Source organism: Haemaphysalis longicornis, unplaced genomic scaffold, assembly GCF_048455015.1.
Source record: "Haemaphysalis longicornis isolate Haplotype H1 unplaced genomic scaffold, Haemaphysalis longicornis Haplotype H1 scaffold_1, whole genome shotgun sequence".
Taxonomy (NCBI): domain Eukaryota; kingdom Metazoa; phylum Arthropoda; class Arachnida; order Ixodida; family Ixodidae; genus Haemaphysalis; species Haemaphysalis longicornis.
This window is the reverse complement of record NW_027526203.1, coordinates 462249501-462271489: the sequence shown is the minus strand read 5'-3', so window position 1 is coordinate 462271489 and position 21989 is coordinate 462249501. Positions and strand designations below refer to the sequence as shown.

The 21989-nt window shown below is 48.0% G+C and overlaps 1 protein-coding gene across 4 annotated transcripts in view; it reads left to right on the top strand.

The window, feature by feature from the left end:
• The window catches only part of LOC144156158 (trypsin-1-like), an 83868-nt gene that overhangs the window by 55504 nt on the left and 6375 nt on the right, over window positions 1-21989 (top strand). For all 4 annotated transcript variants that reach the window (XM_077688000.1, XM_077688001.1, XM_077687998.1 and 1 more), the window contains 2 exons: window positions 11175-11440; window positions 12969-13105. In XM_077688000.1, coding sequence (XP_077544126.1) covers window positions 11175-11440; window positions 12969-13105 — 403 coding nt within the window. The remainder of the gene's footprint in view (window positions 1-11174; window positions 11441-12968; window positions 13106-21989) is intronic.

Sequence of the window (21989 nt, the reverse complement as noted above, 5' to 3'; positions counted from 1 at the left end):
AACACGGATCAATTCATCGCAACGGTAGTAAAATTTTGATTATATTGTTTGGCTCTCAACGTTTCAAGGGACCTCTTTCGCAAAATAGGTTTCCCAAATGTACCTTCCGTTATGGACGCTTAGGTTACGAAAACTGTTCACTACAGCCGGCTATCTGCGCATACATTAACAGCTCGTATTTATGAAAAATTCCTTAGAAGAGCCTTTGTTCATTAGAGTTGCGCAGGCAGATAGCAAAGGACACGGCTTTGGACTGCGAATCAGTCTCGAATAGGGGTGCTATGAAAAACGAAAAGGTCACTGGTCCGTTTCCACTTGTGCTCCCTCAAACGGCCTGAGTGCTCGCAACCAGTTCAGCAATTCGCAGAAAAGCCATGCCATCCTGAGAAAGGTCGAAGTAGCCAGAGGAGAACGCTGCTTCTCACGGTGCTCTGCTTTTTCGCACCACTCAAGAAAGCGGATCACGTTGGGCCCCTTATCGCAGAGAAGCCGCTCGAATAGTTTCACCCGGACGAACCGGCGGCACTCCTTCGCCCACTGAAGACGGAACGCAAGCGACTCGACAAAAAAGAACAAAAACGCGGTAGGCATGAAAATTGAATTTTAATAGCAGGGTGGGACATCCGCTGCGTTATAGGAAAGCGGCAGGGAGCCAGTGCGGCCGCACGTGTTAACCGGTCCGGCGTGCGACTGTCGATACCTGATGGAAATAACGTCAAGTTGGCGGCCGTCGCCGTCGTATCCCCGTCAGGTATAACACGTTGGGCCGGGCCCCAGCACGCATTGCAAGCGTGTGTGTGTCTGTGCGTGCGTGCGTGTGTTACATTCAAAAAGCGCGTTTACTTGAATTCAGCAAGGCTTCATAGCGTACGGTTGGAGCTGCATATTCAAAATTACACTGCGAAGTTCTTACAGCGAGCAGCAAGCAAGACCGTAACCTCTGCCGAATGCCTAAACCACTACTGCGGGCAAGGTGCCAGACAAGTATTTCCCCGAATCCCCGGAAATACTCGCAGTTTTGCTCACCGTGTGTTTACGTTTTTCGCCGTATTTGCTCTCTTTCTGCTTCCATCTCAAAAGTGTGCACTTTCGAAGTAATGCCAAGAATTCAGCTTGCTTGTGGAAGGTTTTTAATTATCCAACGTAATTTGCGTTGTAGGCCGTGTCAGTCATGGCAGCCATGTCACCAGCGCCCTAGCAAATATAGTTGGAAACACGTGCGCCCGCATTGGGCGTCATGGAGGCTGGCCTCGTCTGGGGGAGACAGTTGTCTGCCCCTTGGTCGGAATGTATGCACTTGAAAAAAATGGCGAAGCCTGCACTAAGTCGCGCAAGGCTTGAATTATTACGAAGCTGGAGTATTTCTTTCTATGTAAGCACTGAAGGGCACACCACCACGCATTTCATTAGGTTTGAAATTTTTTATTTACATGCTTCGTCGTCGCTTTTCACTGTGGTAGTAGTAGTCATCGTCATATCCATCGGTATCGTCGTCTTCCTCATGCATGACTGGCGGGCCCGGATCGTTTTGTGTGCAGGCTTTCATCCCAAAGTGGAACGCGTCAGCACGTACGCACTACAACTGGCGGCAACCTGCTTCGCGACCTGGGCGTTTGTAGCGCGAGCTGTCTTGTGCTGCCCCCTAAAGGCGCGGACGCACGTGAACTGTTTTCTTGGTACTCTTTTGCAAGCGCCACGCACAAGCCTGGACGACGCCTGGCGCTCCTCGTAAAGGGCGTGCTCACAAGCGTTGTAAACGGCGAGAGTAACTATATGACTCAGTAGTTTGATGACGCCGCACACACTACGGTCAGGAACAATAGCTTCGCTGTTAAAATATGCTCGCTGGTCTCCGTCATCGCAATACCCCGAAAAGGCCGATCCCTGCGATCAAAGAGGCATGGCAGGCTAATGGCGAGGCCCAGCATAAGCTTTGACGTGAAAAATCTGGTCTGCGCTGTGGCAGCGTGCAATGCAAGAATGACATTTTGCATTGCGCGATGCTACAGCGCGGGTCACTTTTTAAACTTTAATAGTATGTCGAGCTTCGTCATTTGCCAGATTTCCCTCCTTTCACGCAGCAATTGGTCTTTCAGGGGCAATGCGGCAAAGCAGACCCAGGGAGAGTTTTGATAGTGGTCACCACGGAGTAAGATAAAGAGGAGACCCGACTGTGGCCCAGAAAAAATCATTTGCGAAGGACGATAATGTCCCCGCGCCGCCGGCCGCCCAGCTTTCACTTTGCTCTCTTCCTCTTTCGCGCCCCTCTCGTCGTTGTGCCTTTGTACGTTGCTTTCTCCTTGCTCGCTCTTCGCAGCGGCATGTCTCCCTTCACCGCGACATCTGTCTTCTAACAATCACGAGACGCGCGCGGAATCGAAATCACGGTGCGCGGCCGCAATAAGGGGCGTGGTAATCGCACACCGCCACGTATGTGACGAATGCTTATTCTCTAACAGGGAACGTTTAGTCTGGAATAATCAAAGCGGACTGAAGAATATCGACATAACCCAGTATACCTTAGATGAAATCGTACGGCGACGATTTCGGAAGAACCACACAAGAAATGAGCCAGAGTAATATCGCACACTGCAACATACACTCTAGCCTGATTCGGCGTACGGTAAAGCAGTACAGCGCAAAAATCGCTCTTTCTTGGTCGCCCGCTGCCCTGCCGCGAGCTCAGCGATTTATGCTTCTTCGTCACACACGCAACGTTTGCGTCCGCAGTCAACATAGGCGTGCGGCAATAATGCACACAGTTCCACACAAGAAATTTACGGCTGCCGCCTTGCCATGAATATGGAAATGCGCTGTCAGCGTCATTACGCGAGCAAAGAATTTCGAACGCTATCTTTGCTTCAACCCGCGTCGTAACTTACGGCCTGATGTTCACTGTCACTCTGCGGTCGTGTAATCTTGTCGATGCCGCCAGCGCATACCACCCGATGCATTGCTGAGCAACGTGTTCTGATGACCTGGTTTGTGAAAATAAAGTTGTTCTAGAATAAAGAGCCGGATAATGACCTATATTGCGTCATAAGAAGTGCTTGCGTGTTTTCTAAAATTGCAGTTAATTTAAAGTAAATCGAATTAAATTAAATTAAATTTGTAACATGTGCTTAATATCGGCCTTATTACCTTTTCTTATTAATGGCGGCATCGACGGAAGTCTGCCCCCTTCATGTCGTATCTACGTCTCGTAATTAACAGCTGCACAACCAGTTGAGGGGTCGCAAGTACTCAGAAATTAGAGAGGTAGGCGGAGAAGGCAAGTGATGTTTTGAAACAGCGTGGAACATATTGTTACTAAGTGAAGTTGTGATACGGAAGCATTTCTCAAAGCGTACCCCGCGTGGCCCCGTCGTGGTTGTTTTGGCGCTACTCACAACTAGCCTGAATGGATGAAAGAAGCAGCTGTTCATGCAATTCACATCGTTAAGTTGAGTTGAAACTCAGTGTTGCCTTCAAAAGTACCTAGCCCCATTTTTCAAGCAACACCCCGCGTTTTATGTGCGCTCTGCACCAAGGAGCAAGCTGCTTTCGACTGTGTGGATGTAGTTCTCTGGAGCGCCGTGCGCTATACCAAGCTATACAGTAGCGTGGTATGCAGTACTAGCAGTACGCATAATGCATTGCGTGCTGTCGTATGCAGTTCCAAAAGTGAAAAAAAAAAGCTCGGGGCTACACCCCCGTGTAATATGAGCAGAGATACTGAAAAAATTCGGCATGTGAGCTCACTGTTTAGCATTCATTCCGATTTTGAGCCAGCAAGTTTAGTTTACAAGTGGCGAGAAGGTGGAGGACACTTTTAGAATCGCTATTTGTTAGAACTAGCTGGCTCCTGTAAGACATGTAGCACACAACAGAATTCCCATTCGCCAATTTCCGGACCGTAGTGCCATTCGTGGACTGAAGTGCGGAAAAGGAAGCGTTTCTCTAGCGGCCAGATGTGTGAATGTGGTCTCTACATTTCGTATTCCCGTTCTGCAAACAAATCCTTAACGTTTCTTCGCTGTACGACAACTTAATTACGTCGGGTACCTGTTACCCAGAAGGTGCTGTCAAACCATTTAAAGGGACACTGAAGTGAATTTGTCAAGCTCCCGTTTTTGCTTGCACTGCGTAGACTGGCTCAAATTAGCACACTTTTCATCGTTTATCCGGTTGACAAATCGGTAATTATTTTACAAAGCGCGAAAGAAGAAAAACTACCATGCGCGGTTTGCGGCGGCCGCACCAACTAAGGCTGTGACGTTGAGAGGAGGGGCGCCGTGATTGGACGATGCCCAAGGTTAGCAATCACACAAGTTTCGGTTTCGGTTCTGTAAAACATAACCAATGGCTCTGTTGGATGGGCATTCTCAATATCTCAGTAATCATCGTACCGCGCTTCTGCCATGTTGTCGGCTGTAAAATGCACAAGATAAGCCTCCCAGGACGGCTTGTAGTCGTAGCATTCACTAGCCGAGACCTACGCAGTGCATGAACGCCCTCCGCGTACCCGCAGACGCCCAAATGTCATGCGCTTTTTTCCCCCATATTTGGAGCTTGCCTCCCTCATGCCTGTATCGTAAAAAGCGTGTTCGCACCAGGCCAAGGGTCTGTTCATTCTGGCCTGTGCCCACTGCCTGCAAGCAGTCGGTGCTTATGGCAACAGCACGCCAACGAGAACTCGCTAGCGCGCCAGTGCCAGCCTGCGCGCGTTTTGTGAACTAGTTCGTGTAGCCATGAACGTTGCGGCCCCAAAAAAGGTGAACTCAATAAGGCGGAAAACAAAAAAGTTAACTTACAAAAAAAAAAAGCACGTACCCGCGGGGATTCGAACTCATGACTCGCAAAACATTTGCGGCGAATTCCGAGCGCCCCAGACCGCTAGGCCACGGAGCGGGACGCGAATGCCCTGCTAATATAGGGTATATATTGTACAACCGGTTTACACTTTTATTTAGTTTTGGCATTTCAAGCCGCTTAGGTGACTATTTGTTGTACTGCGATCGTGCAGTAAGCGTTGCCCGAGTTTCCACAGTAGCTCACGTCTAGCAATTGCATTTCGTAGACGGAAAAGCGTTCGCAGATGCGTAGTCGTGCTGCTGACCGCTGTGCTTGTTCGCCCAGCGCAAAAAAGTGCTTCCCGCGCCCTAGTTTTACGCTGTACGGTAAAAATATCAGTTGATTTTATTTGCTTAGTACCTATATTGACTTCGCTGACTCTTCTCCCGCCTTCAAGAGGCCTTATATTTTCCTACTGGCGTACCAGTCAGCGAAGCGTCGCATGTGCAGCGCTTGTGTGAAGCGACCTTGACTTGGAGCTAGATACAGTGTACAAACAAACCAAGTAAAGAAAGGCACATTCTTCCATTCACAAACGTGTCCTGGCTTCGTTTCAACTAAGCGAACGAATTGCGACCAAGCAATTTTTTTTTAACCTCCTTGATTGCGACGACCCGCCGGCGGCCGGCGGACGAAACGCTGGGCCGACTGACTCTGTCGGCCGGGGAGCCGTGCAGTAGCGCAGCCGTGGCGCAGCCAATTGCCAGCTCATCCCCTCCTGACGTCACACGAAAACGCCACAGAAAATGGGCGAGCGTAAAGAGAGGAGGACAGCGTTTTTGAATTAGTTTTTCTACTAAATAAAATCGCGTAAACGCGCCTAGAGTGGTCGAAACATGGCCTGGGGACTCCGGACTACAATTTGCGCTAGTAATCCCGCAATGTTTACATATCACTTCAGTGTCCCTTTAACCAGGCCCGCAAGGGACGCGAAGCTGCGCTAGCCACCATAGCTGCGCCAAACGAACCGCCTCCGAAGCAGACGACAAATTCAGCCGGAATGCGCCTCGCCGTCGCTCCCCGCAAACTGAGCAGCTCAGGAGCATGGGCATCGCTGCGTAAGGACCTTATCGCTGCGCAATTCGTAGCGCCATCTATATATATTGTGCTCCGCGAGAGAGGGATGTTAAGGGCCCGTCGGAGAGAGCGAAGTCGGCGCTCCTGCCACTCTAAGACAATCCCGTGGCTCAGCTTCGCCGCAACGCACTCGATTGAGCAATGCAGCGAGCAGGAACATTTCGACGAGTGACTGACTGTGTGGAGCGCACGATTTGACGGAAAAGTCAGCTCTGCGTCACGCAATGCAAGCAGGACGTTCTGCACTGCGAATTGCCGCAGTTTTGAGTCGAGTGTTATCCGCCCAATTTGCTCTTTTGAGGCATAAATTGGCCACTGAAGTGCACTGTGGTAGAACTGACCCACGGAATCGATTGCCTTAGAGTGTAGGTGCGTGGTTTGACTGAACGGTAAGGTTGAAGCTAGTAGCATATTATCTTTTTTTTTTAACAGCAGAGCAGTTTGGGCCAAGCTTTGTCCGTCCGTCGCACCAAAAAAACTTCGAAGCCTCAAGAAAAAAACGCGGTTAGGGAGGTTAAGGGAATCGAACCCGGTTCCTTTACGCCGTGAAACCGGCAACCTAACCAACAGGCCACCCCAAAGGCCTGAGGGGTACGTGGTGAGCGGTGAGCAGCGGCGGGGAACAACATGTGCAGCCACTTGAAAAGGGGAAAAACACTTCGCGTGGTTGGAATCAAACCTGGGTCCCTCGGGTTATGAAACCGGCGTCTATCTTTCCTTTATTGCCTTGTTTGCGCACAATGCACGTCACGTATAGATTAAAAATCGTCAGCCAAACTTCGGCTGAGGGAGCCACTGAAAATAAACATCAAACGTACAGAGCTCTTCCAGTACAGGCAGCCATGCCAGATCGGGGGTCTGCAACTTGTGCACTTCAACGAGCAAACTAATACTTTGTGCGAAGGTTTGCTCCGAGTGAGGGCGTGAGGGTCAGAGTGGTGCGCCGCCATCCTCGACCTCCAAGTGGCATGCAAGCCTAGAGCCATGATGGGGTCATATGGCACATTGTTGTCGCTGGGTACGTAAAGAAATCGTATGCCTTTTGTTGAAACGGGCAGGTCTATCTTTAAAGGGGCCATGCAGACAAAACACAAGTTTGGTTCATTCGAAAGATTGTCTCGCTAGAATCATACTGACACCACGTTTAACGCACACTTCGCTCAAACGAGCTATAAGTAGGAAAAAATGGAATGACCATGCGACCCACTAGCCCATTTCCCGCAACAGAACCTATGATGTCATATGCCCAGCTGTGGGAATGGCTGAGGCCGGCAAAAGCAAACGCAAATTAGGCAGGGCTTATAAGCTTGCCGAAGGAGCTATTTACGCTTAAATGTAGTACATATTCATTTTAAAGCAGTAAGAAAGGTGCGGTAAACAATGAAAGTTAAGAAAATACACGTAAACAGGAGTACCGATGCGCACTGCTATTTGTACTGGGAGCACTATGCTTGTTTTAGCTGCACAGCAGTACACCGCTTTAGAGTTGTCTTACACGATCCTAGCCGACTGGCGTAAGCGACGTTGTCTTACGTGACCATGTTTGTCGAGCATACCCCATGTTTCACGAAACTATTACTTTCTACCATAGCAAAAACAAGCCAGGTGCAAATACGGTCAAAAACAAAGCAACGGTGGACAACGGCACGCAAATAAGTACGGCAGCGCCATATGGGAGAACTGACGTTAAGCAATGCTGCAGAGCCTAATGACGCACTGGGATTTCGTTTCAAAATCCGCCTTGTGACCTCATGGCAAACGTCACGAAAACACACCATTTGGCGGGAGAATCAAAATTTTAACCTAACTTGATTAATTTCTCCGTGAATACGTCATCGTTTGCTGCCGGATAAGGGCTTGGTGCACTGTAAAACACAAAATCTTTCGATTAAAAGAAACTTATTAGAAAAGAAACTCCGCGAAAACGTGCTCAACAGTTTCCGGTTTGTTGCACAAAGTGCAAGTTGTATACGACCAGCGAGAAACAAGCCTTTCTGCTGCATCCATGTGCTAACGGGCAGTGTACCGGTGTGTATACAGATAATACAGCTCAAAGAAAAAGTTTTTCACGGATATTGGGACTGCCATCTCTTTAACACAAGATAACACGTCCTGGCCAGGAACACTTCTATACAATGATCGGTAAAGTGGCACAGGGAACAACATATCCTTCAAGTCTTTAGTAAGTACCTTTCTTGACACAGCTGCTAGATACTCCAATGAAAATCGCACTGCTAGAAACCTGAGTCTACTACCTCCTTCATGTAGCCTTTAGGGCCACTACAGCTTTCATTTGCAGAGGAGACAATAAACGTTGGCAGCGCCTTTGACAGTACACTTTGTAAAAAGGTCCGCAGGAAAGGGTCATTCGTATCTTGTGAATAAGTGAGACGGAAGACAAAATTCAATAAAATTAGAGAGGACAAAAAAACAAAAACAGGGGAAGGAGATCTGAGGGTCGAAGAACCTCGGACAATCCTGAAACTTAAAGAAAACACTGTAGGACTATTCGTCGAAAGACAATTCGTAATAGGGCAATTTGTCGAAATGACGATTCGTCGCTTCGACGTATGTGTTCAAAAAATCGTGAACTGAGCTATTTGGTACTGGGTAATTCTACTACTGCACGAAACAACACATTGAAACAAAGACATAACGCGGGCACAGTGCAGACTACTAACACAATTTTATTGAGGAAGCTAGCAACCTATAACAAATATTTTTATGTGACGTCAGAAACCCGTTCCCCCGCACGGTTTCTCAACTCAGGCGGCGCACTGTTCTAATGCCGAAAGGGGAACCGTTTGTTCCTTGGAATCGACAACAGCCGGACTTCTGTGCATTCGCCTGAGCCATGCGTGCTCACAGGGTGCCGGAGGCGCCTCCCAATTCACCATCGGCGATGGCCTGGAGTTTGTTCACCCACTGCATGCGCCTCAGATATTTCTCTGAAGCTTGGACGCCATTGTTGATATTGCTATCTTAACCGGCCAATTTTTACGGCAGACAACATGTAAACATGAGATCACGGTGATTCCTAAGGTTTCGCAAAAGCGCAGTCACACATAACGTCGGAAACCATGGACGTATCTCACAGAACACAAATTTACGCTGAACAACTTTGCAACAGCAAAACAGAAAAGTGCTACGAGTTGTGCCGCGCCTCCGCCAGATGGCGCCACGGGTCCCGCGACCGAGAGAAGACGCAGTGAAACATCCCCCTCGCGAGGGGCGCGATCAAATGCAGAGCATTTCCGGGGGCGCACGACGTTAAGTAGTTTGCGTTACGTTAATGTTGTTGCACTTGTGGCAACTGCTGACGAGAGAGCGCTCGTCAGCAGTAATTTGAATGAGTCAACGATATAAGGCGCGTTCGTGGTGTCCCATTTTGTGTCGGCTTTGTGGCGCAGTGGGTGGAGCACCATGTACATTGCGTTCCGCCCGCAGGGTCGAGGGATCGAAACCGGGCGCCGGATAGTATTTTTTTATATAGTAGGGAGGGGTGCGGTGCGGACTACGGACGTCAACGCGGGTGACATCGTGAGTTACTGAAATGCTCTGCATTTAAAACAATAACCGGTTAACAAGCTGACGAATATAAACGTGACACAACCCAAACCCACCCTCCTTAACTCACCGAAAAAATTGGTTCCCGGAAAATTGAAACTCACCGGAAACTCATTGGAATTAACTCACCGGAAAAATTGAAGGCTCCCAAACTGAAGACCAAATGAACACAGCGAACACACGATGTGTTTTCTGGACTTGAACTCGCGAAAAATGAAGGACTTGCATCACGTACCACAGTTTTGCTACAAGAAAAAGGTTACAAACTGTGGCACGTGCGAAAACAGACAAAGCTCGACCCCCTCACTTCGTTGTATTTTCGAGGAGCCTCACCGTTCCGGATTCCCAGTACTCGCGGCTTTCTACCGCGCTCAGTCAATTGGACAATCGACCACTTACAGTAGAGACTCTCCTAGGTTATCGGTCTCTACCACCGACTACCCGAAAGCGACGAAAGCCCTTCTACGTTTCCTGAGCGAAACGAAACGAAACCACAACATTTGCCCGCCATTTTCCTCGGAAATCAAAAATGCGTCCTAAAATACGCTGCTACAGTAAATACGGATTGAGCCTATATGTGCTTACCGTAAAATCCCGAGAGATAGCCCTCCTAAGATCGAGAGCAAATCGAGTGAAAATATGACGTGGGCTAACTTTCGGTGCGCAGTAAAAAAAAGTTGAGAAATGTATCGAGCGCCAAAGAACGAACACGCAGTTATTAGCACTGTATTCATTCGTCTTCAAAACCGTCGAAAGAACAGTCGCTCTCACTGTCAAACAAAAGGTCGACCACCTCCTCACGCACGGAGTTCGACGCGGTTGGCAGGCAGCAGAAGGAGCCGCTCATGAAGCTCTGAGTCTTCTTATCCATCGAGGGCTGTGGATGTACCGCACCTTTTCAGGTTCCTGTGACCTGTGACCTGTTATCTCACCCTACCCACGGTAGCTAACTTCGTTTCCCCGGGCGTCATCCCCGGCTGGGATGATGCTATTCTCAGGGGTGGGTTATCTTTCGGTGTTTTTGAAAAAATTGGAAAATTGTGCCAAAAACAGGGGTGGGTTATCTTTCGAGGGTGGGGCGTCTCTCGGGATTTTACGGTAATTGACACTTGTTAGTGGCTATTATAGGTGCCTAAAACCTCAATTTTTCGTGCCTGAAGTTCCGGTCTCTATGGATCACCGAGGACGAGCCCCCAGGGCCGAGGCGCGGACATTGCACTGCGCTCGCGTTGACCCCTGCTTTTACCCCAAACTGAGGCGGATGGAGCATGCAAATGGCTTAAATCCGGTTCAAATCAAGGGGGCGCCACCGCCTCAGCAAGCGCGTGATTGCTCCTCCTACCGGCGCTTCTCCAGCGCCCAATGTGGCAAGAGAGAGACTCACAATCTTTGAATACACTTATACACTGCATGCTTCGCCCCTCCCAAGGTTTCACGTTCGTGGAGATGGCCCGGGATTTTTTTGCATGCAGGCGCTAATATAAACCTGAAACTTCTCGTATGACATGTTTATTTAGTCATTAAATATGCCGGATTGTATTTCCTCCATGTTCGGCTTAATTTTGCAGACGCCCATGACTCAGTGCCAGTTACACGTCGTATGTGGGCAGATTAGGTTCTTGCTCCCCATGACCACCAATGAGCAGAAAGTGTTGCTACAAAGCTGGCCTCTTACCCATTCCTCTGCGCGCGTCCAGTAAGACGGCATCGATGCTGTCGGTGAACGTGGGCGACTACGACCTGTCCTCGAGCGACGACGCGCCCAACATAATCCGCAACGTGGACAGCTACAAGCAGCACCAGCGATACATCATCGACACCTACGAGAACGACATCGCCGTGATCACGCTCACCGACGCAGTGCCGTTCGAGTCCCTCACCACGGTGGTGCTGGCGCCCGTGAACTCGGACCTGCCCGAAGGCACCACTGTCTGCGTCATGGGCTGGGGGCGCCTCCAGTACGGTACGTGCACGCCTCGACGCACACTTCGACTCGTTAACCTTGCTCTTGCGCGCTTCGTCGTAAAGCCCCACGAAAGGCCGATTTTTCTGTCGACGTCAGATTTAGCTGATATATAAGACGGCGTGTGACATGAAAGCGGGCGCCTCGAGAGAAGCCACTCGGGCGTAGTGCCCTGAACGCGCTGCAGGTATTATGCAGCTCCGCAGATACGGGGCTACCAGGATTCCGGGCGCAGGTACGGGGTATTCGAAGAGCGCAGGCGCGTTCTGGAGGTTCTGTATTATAGTCCGCCATATGAGGCGAAAAGAGACTTCCGACAATGGGGCAGCATCCGCCTGGAGCCAACGTTTCGTCACAGGACGTCTTCGTTAGGGCGAATACAAGTCCCTTGTCGAAATGTTGGCTAAGGGCCGAGGCTTCCCAATGTCTTCTTTTCTGGTTGCTTGCCGGCATCTTCCAAGCTTCAGCGTTCCTTAGATATTTGTGCATAGACAAACAGACGGATGCAAAGAAAAATTAAGAGGTGGAAACAAACAAAGAAGCCTCGTAATAACGACAAAAGCAACTAAGCACTTAAAAGGGAAAAAAAAGTTTATATCATAGTATATAATCTCCTTAGTTACGTCCCTAACCAATGACTGAAAGCACATATGAACGCAGTTCGTAAAAATTTTTTAAATGTTTTTAATTTTGTAATACTGAACTTATACTCGTTTTGCTAGTTTTTCTGTTATAATGGTATTATTATTGTTATTATTTTGTATTATATTATTATTATTATTATTATTATTATTATTATTATTATTATTATTATTATTATTATCATCATCATCATCATCATTTGGTGACAGGAAGAATTGTGCCGTGATGCTTCGTTGTGAGGAACATGAATTGATGAGGGAGCCGTACAGTGGATTCAGCGGTTTTTTCGCGTAGTTCCCACACTCAAGAAGTAACACAGCAAAATTTTCTTTATTGGTACAATCATTGATCCAACTCACTGCAACTTTGTATCCCAGTGATTATGAACAAATTAAGAACTACAATTCTATAAAGTGTTTGCTGGTATCGCAGCAGAACTCCTTCGGTCACGCCAAGGCATTGTTCCTGTCCTCACATGGTCACAGTAAGTGGCTTGAGTGGGGCCAGAAGTTGTTCCAAAATAAGACCCTGAAGAAGCGGAGGTCAGTATTAAACAAAACGAATAAAAACATTCGCTTGGAGGTGGTCTTCATTCGGTATTTGGCAGATGCTCTAAGAAAGCCAGTCATCTTGCTATTCCGCGCGGTTACTGAATCAAGGCTGTCTATTCGAGATCAAATAAAATTAAGCGTAATAGTTCGCTAGCAATCAATTACTAGAAACGACTAGTAGAACACCCATCATCGTACTGCACAAGAAGTGACAGGGACGAACCGAAATCGCCCATTGCGTACCAGTCGAGGCATAACAGCAGGTGAGGCGTGGGCGCATTCGTCGCCATAGTTGCTCACCGGGCCCCACGTCTGTTTCGGCGCGTCTGTTTCAGAGGGCGCCAAGCCCACCACGCTGCAGAAACTGTGCATGCCGTCGGTGAACCGGAGCGAGTGCCAGCGGCCGCTGTCGCACATTGTTAACGAGAGCATGGTCTGCGCCGGCGGACGCGAGGGCCAGGACGCCTGTGTGGTGAGAGCACACACTCTTCGCCTACGCTGCCTGTACAGTATTTGCCCGTGATTTGCGCAACTCATGGGTGACCGTGCGCGAGCAGTAGTATGCGCGCACTGGGCCGACCATTATTGCGCTACCACTGCATCGTCGTGGCCGTATAGAGCGGCCCACGTACCTGCTCAACAACGAGCCTTCTGTGCATAAGCTCCATTCATTTCCAGTTCCCTTCTTTCCCAAAATCTTAATTTGGCTTTTCTTCATTCACTTGGGTCGGCCCATTACACTCAGTATGGGGCAGGAATATTTTCCCTATATTGCGTATGCGCACCATGTGTAACAGCTCACCTGCCACCCTGTTTACCTTTTTCTTCGTCCTCTAAACATACAAGCAGAGATGTATGCAGTAAAAAAGCGGAAACTTAAGTTATCTGCATCTGTGCACAGAGGCACGAAAAGGAATGTATACGGAATGGGAAAAGTGTAATTTGTTTGCATATTTTCAAAACTCGCATCAATTTTAAAAAAGCGCGTGAAACAAGTGTCCGAAAAAACAGCAAATTTAACGCAGACTACGGACCAAGAAAGAAGCACACATAACAAGGGACTGGCCGTGCTGCCGTAAGTGGCCCCTGTCGCGCATAAAGTGCCTCTTTCTGTCGAGTAATAGCAAATGTTGGTTGTTTGTGAATTTAACATGTTTAGCTTGAAGTGAATATGCTTCCCGGTAACATAGTGTTGCACCCCTGTTGACCCGAAACGTAGAATAGTGGTTTCGGTTCAGCAACAGAAGGACGCTGATGGCGGTGATATTCAGCCGGGTAAAAGAAGAGAAAGCGAGACGAAGAAGAAAAGGCGCACGAACCAACTTCGAGCTGCCATTGCTTCCACCTGCGTTCCGTCGTCCTCACTGCGCATAAACCCTACTGCTGTCGCGCAAACTGCGTGGGTTACTGCCTTCTCCGTGTGGGGTTACCGCAGTTGGTGTGCGGGAACCTCGACCTGGTGGTTTGGCAAGGAACTGGTTGTCTCCAAAGGAGAACTCGGCAGTCTTCACGTGTCCAAGATTTGTGCCAAGACGCCTCAGCTTTTACCGGACAAAGAAAAGAACATGGGCGAGTCAACGGAAGGCTCGCTCCGACATGCCGAGGCCAAGCCCCGTGGCGTCGACGACCCGGGCCGGAAACGCGGGAAGCCCATGGATGAACAGCAGTCGGAGCCCATGGCAGAGGGCCAAGCAGGCGCGGCTGCAGGGCGCACCAAGAAGCCGCGCAACGCTGTCGGCGAGCACACCCTGCTTGGACGATTCGGACAGGGTCCTGCTGCAACTTGGGCTGCCTTTTCGCAGAACACCTTCCCGGACTACCTGCCGACGCTGACGGAGCTCGCCCGCACTTCTGGTCCCTCCACCGCCTCTACGGGTGGCGTTCGACGGTGGCACTCGTCCGACTACATCGCCCACCTGACGGAGGAAGAGCGGCAGATCATGTGCACACCCGGACCGCCTGGGTCCGCTTCACGGTGGTCGCGATGAACGCGCTCGTGGACGCCTTCAACGAGATTTTGGCCTAGAAGACACGCCCGCTCGTTGCAGTTGTTGCGGCTGATGTTGTTGCTGTTTTGCCTTCACGAATGGAACAAGATTAATCCGGGGAAGAACAAAGGGATTGAGAAACTTGAAAAGAATAGATGAAATAAAAATTTCATATTGGCGTAAACCTTGTCTTTTGATTTGTTGACTTACCAGCGCCTGGCCGCGCCCGGCTATATTATCTTGTGTTTTAAGCGAAGCGCGCGTTTCCTTTCTCTTTTGTATATTGCACCGGTAATCTTATTTGGACGTGGAAAGGCCGCTGCTTTCCGGTCGCTATCCTAGGCTGTTCTTGGTAAATAGAAAATGTTCTCGATCTAAACTGGTTTTACCAGTAACGGTAGCACAGCAGATAAATGCGCGGGAAGAAAATGCAAATTTCTGGGGTTTAACTCGCCGAATCTACACCTGTGCTATGAGGCGCGCCGTAGTGCAGGTTTCCGGATAAATTTTGAGCGCCCGGGAATATTTAGACTGCGCCGAAATCTCGACACAAAGGCGTTTTCGCGTTCAGCATCCATGTGAAGAGCAGCCGCCGCGTCCTTGGACCCAGCAGCGCAACGCCTTAGTCACTGAGCCACCGCGGCGGGTAAATGCGTGGGAAGGAAACGCCGCGGCATTTGATTCGCCCACGATCACCTGTGCACGTCACTCTGTTGAGTGCTTCTCCCACGCTTGTCTTTTCCAGAGCACAAGTTCGCTCCAATAAACCTTCTTTCTTGAAAGAATCCTGTATCGTTCCTCGCTACGTGACAATATTTCATTCGTCCACCTTCTCTTGTTCGTGAAGACACACACCCAGTTGAATATCTTCGTCATCATTGCCATTAAAATGTTGAACAGAAATTACTATTCCACGTCTTGGGTAACAGATTAAATATTGCAATTTTTGCGAGAAGGTTAGTTTGAATTGTGCGTTCTGACTTCGGCATATACACGAGAGATCGTAGAAGGCTTGTAGCCGTGCCCAAGAGAAAAGTAAGCGCTCTGGCCTTGGACCATAGTTTGACTGCAGCTCCGATGTAAGCCTCACTCAACTCCGAAATTGCTCACAAGGTCGAACTTGAGGCGGCCACCACTGGTCAATTCATCTACAATCGCGGGCTCAGTGACGAGGGACTTAGGTGCAACAAGTTCACCGGGCATCCCAAAGGGGCCTACAGAGTAGAAATGAGAAGACATGAAGCAGCCTACACTGCGTATAATAATATGTCAGTGAGAAGATCGACTCGAGGCAAGAAGTTTACTGCGTATCTAAATTCCACATGGCTGCACCCATTGAACCTCACACAATTCCTACGGACCACGTATTCTAGGTAACTCTCTTCTGTTTTGGTGACACGTGCAATCTAGGCTAGCTTATAGGGCGTCCAGGATTCAACGAAGGTGGAAATTTCGCCCAACATCGCTTTGCGCTAGCCTCAAATCAGAAATGAAGCAAAGCCGCCATAGCCTGTAAAACTAACTTTCCCGTACAGCACTATATAATTTCGGCCCTTCGCGTGTGCATGCGAGGCCTAACGACCGAAATTGTGCTCTAAGCGTATGCGACAAGCTCCCAAAAAACCTGTGATTTCGCTACGCAACACGCAAGCTCCGCTGCGTAGCGCAGCCACGCCGTTGAAGAGCAAATTTGAGGCGCTGAACCCGACTCTCCTGATTCACAGTAGCCTGAAACTTGATCTTGGTGAAGTGTATGCAAATAAAAAAACTCCAGGGCTGTCGCCAGTAACGCGAAATCTGGGGAGGGGCGAAGCATGCAGTGTATTAGTGTATTATTGGCGCGTTGGCGTTTTTGCCAACGGAGAGGAAATCGTTGGGGAGTAGAGGTACACCGCTTTGCTGTAGGCCTCGTGTCTTTGAAGCACGCAGCGTTCGGTTCTAGCGCGAGGCGCTGGAAAACGAGTGTCCCGGTGTGCTCTTTTAGTATGCGTTTTTCCCACGGATGAATGGAATGGGAAACGTTTTTTTTTTTTATCGCAATAAGTGATACCGTAGGCGGTGGCTGGACATGATAGTCCGGTAGTCCACGCTGTGCTGCGGCGGCCCGGTCGCGCGTCACAAGAAACTCCTGATCCGCGAGGTGGCCACTGCGAACCAAGCCCTCCCACTGCTCTGTGAGGAACGGTTGTGGGAGTTGGGGGGTTGGCAGGGCACATCCGGGCAGTATTGGCAGTTGGGGGGGGTATGCGGTGGGGGAAATCCAATGGAGGAAGGTGTGGTTGGATTTTGACTCGGTCTGGAGTCGTCGCCAAATGTGTGCGTCGGCCACACCTACACTCTAAGCTGGGTAACCCTTAATAGAGGTATACATTTTCGAATTTTTGTAACCTATAATTTATAAGGTACAAATGTAACCTATATCTTCGTAACCCTTATATACGTATAAACGTAAGGGTTACTCAGTTATCGGTTACTTTGCCGCTTTCAGCATGTATACCTTTATATAAGTTACATCTACCGCCGTCCAAGGCCACACACCTGGAAGGTGTCATGTTGCGCGCCAGTCGCGCTTTCGCCGGCGCCGCTGTGGCGAAGCCCCAAAGGCGCCTTTCCCGCGTGGTAAACAAATATCGCGTTACTGGAAGACGATATGTGCGACCATGCTGTCCATTGCGCCGTCTAAACTTTTGCGTCGGATGTCTTTTGTCCGTCCCTTGAACAAACTGCCGGCCACACGGCTGCGGCTAAAAGAGAAGTTACTTTTATAATTCCTAACATTGCGGTACTAAAAAGCTTGAAAATGTTGTCTTAATATATATGCATTGCATTACCTGTTCGATAATCGTTACCAAGGTTGTCACCCAAAAATCTTTGTGAGTATTGGCAACGCTTAAGTCTTATAAACAGGCATAAATAAATTTAATCTTCGCATCAGCTTTGTGCCGTTTAAGAAACCAGAATCAAACATGCATGATAGGTCTTTTAATAAATTGCGGGAATTTTAGCTTTAGTTAAACAACATTAGGCTTTAGTGAAACCAAGCTTTAGTGGAAACATGCACTTGATAGCATACTTCAAAAGGACGCCAAAGTTATAACATAGCCTTAAGCCCAAAATTCTTGTCTGACAACTTAGGCCATGATTATCAAAAGAGAATTGCAGTACATGCACACATATTTGCGCATTTAACAGGAGCACATTTTAAAAAGTTTGGCATCAGTAGTTTTGAACATTCACATTTATTATTATGAAACACCTGTGGGCTATTTATTAAAAAGCAAAGCTGCGAACCACCCTAATGTAATTATCGTTCCTTAATGAATATTAGACGAGTGCGGATTCCTGGGCAAACTGGTGTTTCCTATATTGCTTTAGACTTCCAGGTAAAACTCTGTTTATTCATATATCCTCATTTAACCTATCTAATAAATGTTGCGTGAACAGCTTCACAAACATGGCCAAATATACAGATTCTTTACCTCAATATTTGCACAGATGTATGCAAAGTATTTCAAATTGTTTGGTACTGCAATTTAACAATTCCAGACGAATTCGAGTTTGAGCTACATTTATAAGATAGTTCTCAGAGGTGCACTTTCCCAGTACAGCATTATTGTCATGGTTCCCCACAGAAAAAACACAGAATGTGGGAAAGTAGAAAGAACATTTATTACAAATTCACTGTTTATACAAAGCAGCGTTTATGGCTATGTTCCCTGCATTCTCTGTTTCACTGACAGTCTAATATTACACTGGAATTCACTTGTCTTTACGAATACATCTTTACACTTCCCCCTTAGGTACCTCTTTATCTTTATTTTTTCTCTTTACAGTTCCACCTGAGTTGTGATTCCCACGCCAAGTTATCGTTTTTTATGCAGCACTAACAAGTTTCTAGGCAGATTGCAATCTGTCTTTTGGACAAACTTTAAATGGGATCTATAATTTCCTGCATGAAAAAAGGCGCTTGGAAACATTCAGAGATAAGCTTCGCAATTTGCGTAGTACACAAGCAGGCACAAAATCAGGGCACGCTGAAGATTTCCCCGAGGTCATCTGAATGACTTGTTCCCTGCTGCCGCAGATGGAGGTATATATGTGAGGGGCCGTCACTTGGATTTCCCCACCTTGAAGAGCCATCTACAGAAAATTTCAGAAAAAGAACAAAATCCAGTGTACCATAGCCCCTCAACCAAATCACAGGCATGTGAAGTACGAAAACTATATTGCACGAAAATGAAGACGGAGACCAGAGAATGAAATGAAAGGCCACACCAGAGAAGGAGTGATTTACGGCCTTTCAAATAATTTCACATCATTTCAGTAATCGTTACACAGAGTAATTTGGCCGCATTGTTCACAACAACGCGAAGCCACTATAGTCATATCGGCCAACCTTCCCGAATTTTAATCGTGCCGTGTTTCTGTTTATCTCGCGAAATGTTTCTGCATGCTCACCCAGAACAGGCAGAAACTTTGGGCTACGAGATAAACTGACATACGTTTGCAAAAGAGAAAGCAAAAACATTTCCGCGCCTTCATGTGGAATCACTACTACACGCAACAGAGCGAACGTCGCACTAAACCCAGGAAACGTGCTTTCACGATGCTGACGCCGTCTGCGTCACATTTTTGGCTGTACTTAAACATCTGCCTCCGCCCCCCCCCCCTTGTACTGGCAGTTTCATTTTGAACGAGGATCCCACGTGGAAGCCGAAACGTTTTTCACTTCAGTAAGGTGTTCTTCTACCGGTGGTTTCTTCCTCGGCTATTCGTAAAAAGGAATCGACAACTTACATTTTTTCTTCGTTCAAATGTGTTGTGGGATAGGAAGGATACATCTAGAACTTGCACCGATCTTCAAGTGGCATTCCCGGGAGGTCTGTACCTGTAATGACTCAAAGGGTTACTTGGGTTACAATTTAATAAGCTTTAGAGCTGGGCAGTTGGTATACATTCATAATGAAAGAAGACCTCAAACTTGACAAGACGAAGAAAAGAACACAGCACAAGCCCTCACTAACAACTGGAGCTTTCTTAAAGAGCTCTTTTCGAAAACGAGTTCTTGTTGGCTCTGCAAAAACTGAAAAACTACAAAGCTCCATGCTGGGGAAATCGTTATGTGAATTCATAAAGTTCATGTACTAACGAACTGATAGAAAGAGTCATTAAACATGAGGCGAAATAAGATACGAAATATAACATCATAACACTTGAAAAAAGGCCTCGCATTTTTACAAGTGAATCATACTTTTGTCTGCGCAGGCCTGTGTACCATCTTTACAAAGAATATTTGAATGAATGAGTTTTAGTTATTGCATTTTCATACCGTTGTTTCCACGGAAATCAGACTTAATTTCAACTTGTCATACGCAGGGGAGTCCTGATTGTCAGCTCAAGGAACACTGCCTGCAAGAAAAACAATAGTGCTCATAAGTCATAGCGTAGGCAGCCAGATGCAACCACACTTTTCCAACAGCCAGGAACCGATGAGGGTGCAGCACCCATTTTTACACCTGCACTTGTCTCTGTGTAATTCGTCACAATTTCTGTATCATCAAAAAACAACAACAATCAAGCAGCCTGCATGCTGGCTCATACATACCACCATTCTGTAAATCGCTTTACTGCACTACACTAGTATAACGCGATACAACCATTTGCCCTGCAATACCACGCGAATAAATAAACGACTGATTTGTGCGAATGGGAATAATAAACCCACTTAACATGGTGACAATGCCCCGCTACCTCAAAATGACTAACACCAAATTTACCCACTCAAGGAAAAGAATGTCAAAAATGAAGAATGTTCTATATATAAAAACTTTTTATTGTGCGGTAAGGCAAACTTTCACAAAAAAAGAGGCTTGTGCTGGGCAGAAGTGAGTTTAGAAATTTCGGGCAGCATTTAGTGGACTACTTTTCTGCAGCACACACCTTGTGTTTATCTGGATGTATTACTACAAGACCAATAAACTAGACACCATTCCGAATATATGCAGCGAGAAAAATGAATATTTCCCGATGGCTGAAACAAAATGATAATACCCAGAGAATAGCGCGATAATATAAGACTTTATTGGGAAAAAAGTGCGCCCGATGCAGCCAACAGCGTAAACAAAACGCTCAACACATGACGAAGGCGCGCAGAGCAGAAAGCAGGTCACGAGCGCCGTTATCTGTTATAATGTACGGGCTTTCACGATCGTCCGCTCTAATCTGACGCAACGAACGCAAGCCCGTGATTTCATTCAATTGCCGTCGCGGGCAACAGAAAACGTCCAGCGAAGCAACCAGTCGGGTAACAAAAATCCCTCTCGAATGCTGCAATTTCAAATTGAAAAGCCCCCAGCGAAAAGTTACATCCAATGAAAACACGGAAACCGTTACGGGAATATACTCACCGAGTTCGCTTTCACTGGCGCCGGGGCATTGGTCCAACATGCGAACTTGACGCTGGTCGTAGAAGAACGGGCCGTGTAGCGCTGCCAGTCACAAATGGGCTCGCCGCAGCCTCCGCGACTCACGCCGACAAATAAGTCTTGTAACAGCCATCCTCGCTTCATCGTAGGGGTATCACAGCGGTAAAAAGGCTCGAGTGGCGCGAAAACGCGGCCACCGGACCTGCGGGCGCCGCCATTTCTCTATATCCCGTCATGCAACAGAGAAATCAACGGCCGCCTGGAGAGAAGGCGCGACGAGCATCTCTTATAGGTTACAGGGCGTTTTATAGGTTACAACGTAAAGGTTACATGACAGATTTTGCTTATGTAACCTATAAATCATTAATGTAACCTATAAACCGCTTTTAACTTCCCGCTTGTAACCCTTAGAATGGACTGGGATGAAGAAAACATCAAAATGGATCCATTGTAACCTTTATTTTATAGGTTACATCCCTTTAGAAGTTACATTATGGGTTACCAGGATTAGAGTGTAGGGATGGATGTGGGGCCGTCACCTCATTCCCAGTTAGGGATGGATGGGCTGGGATCCATACAATGCAGTTCTGTGGCAGTCCTAGTCGTTGATGGATGATGGTCGTTGCAAGGTCGGTGATATTCCTAGTTGAAAACCATCGGCAGGCTGTCCGTGAGTCGGTGAGCACGGTAACGTTGGAGGTCGGGGCGTGCACCACCGATAAGGCGATGGCCGCTTCTTCAGCCGTACTGGTAGAGCCGGTAAGAAATGTTGCTGTTGCCAGTAGGCTGTCATTCGCCCTGACTACCGCAGCCGCACGTGCATGTCGGAAGCGGTAGTCCGCAGCGTCCGTGTAGCATGCTTCGGGGTCTGTAGCATATCTCGCTGTAAGAAGCCGTGCGCGGTGTCACCTGCGACCAGCATTGCAGGTCGGGTGCATGTGTT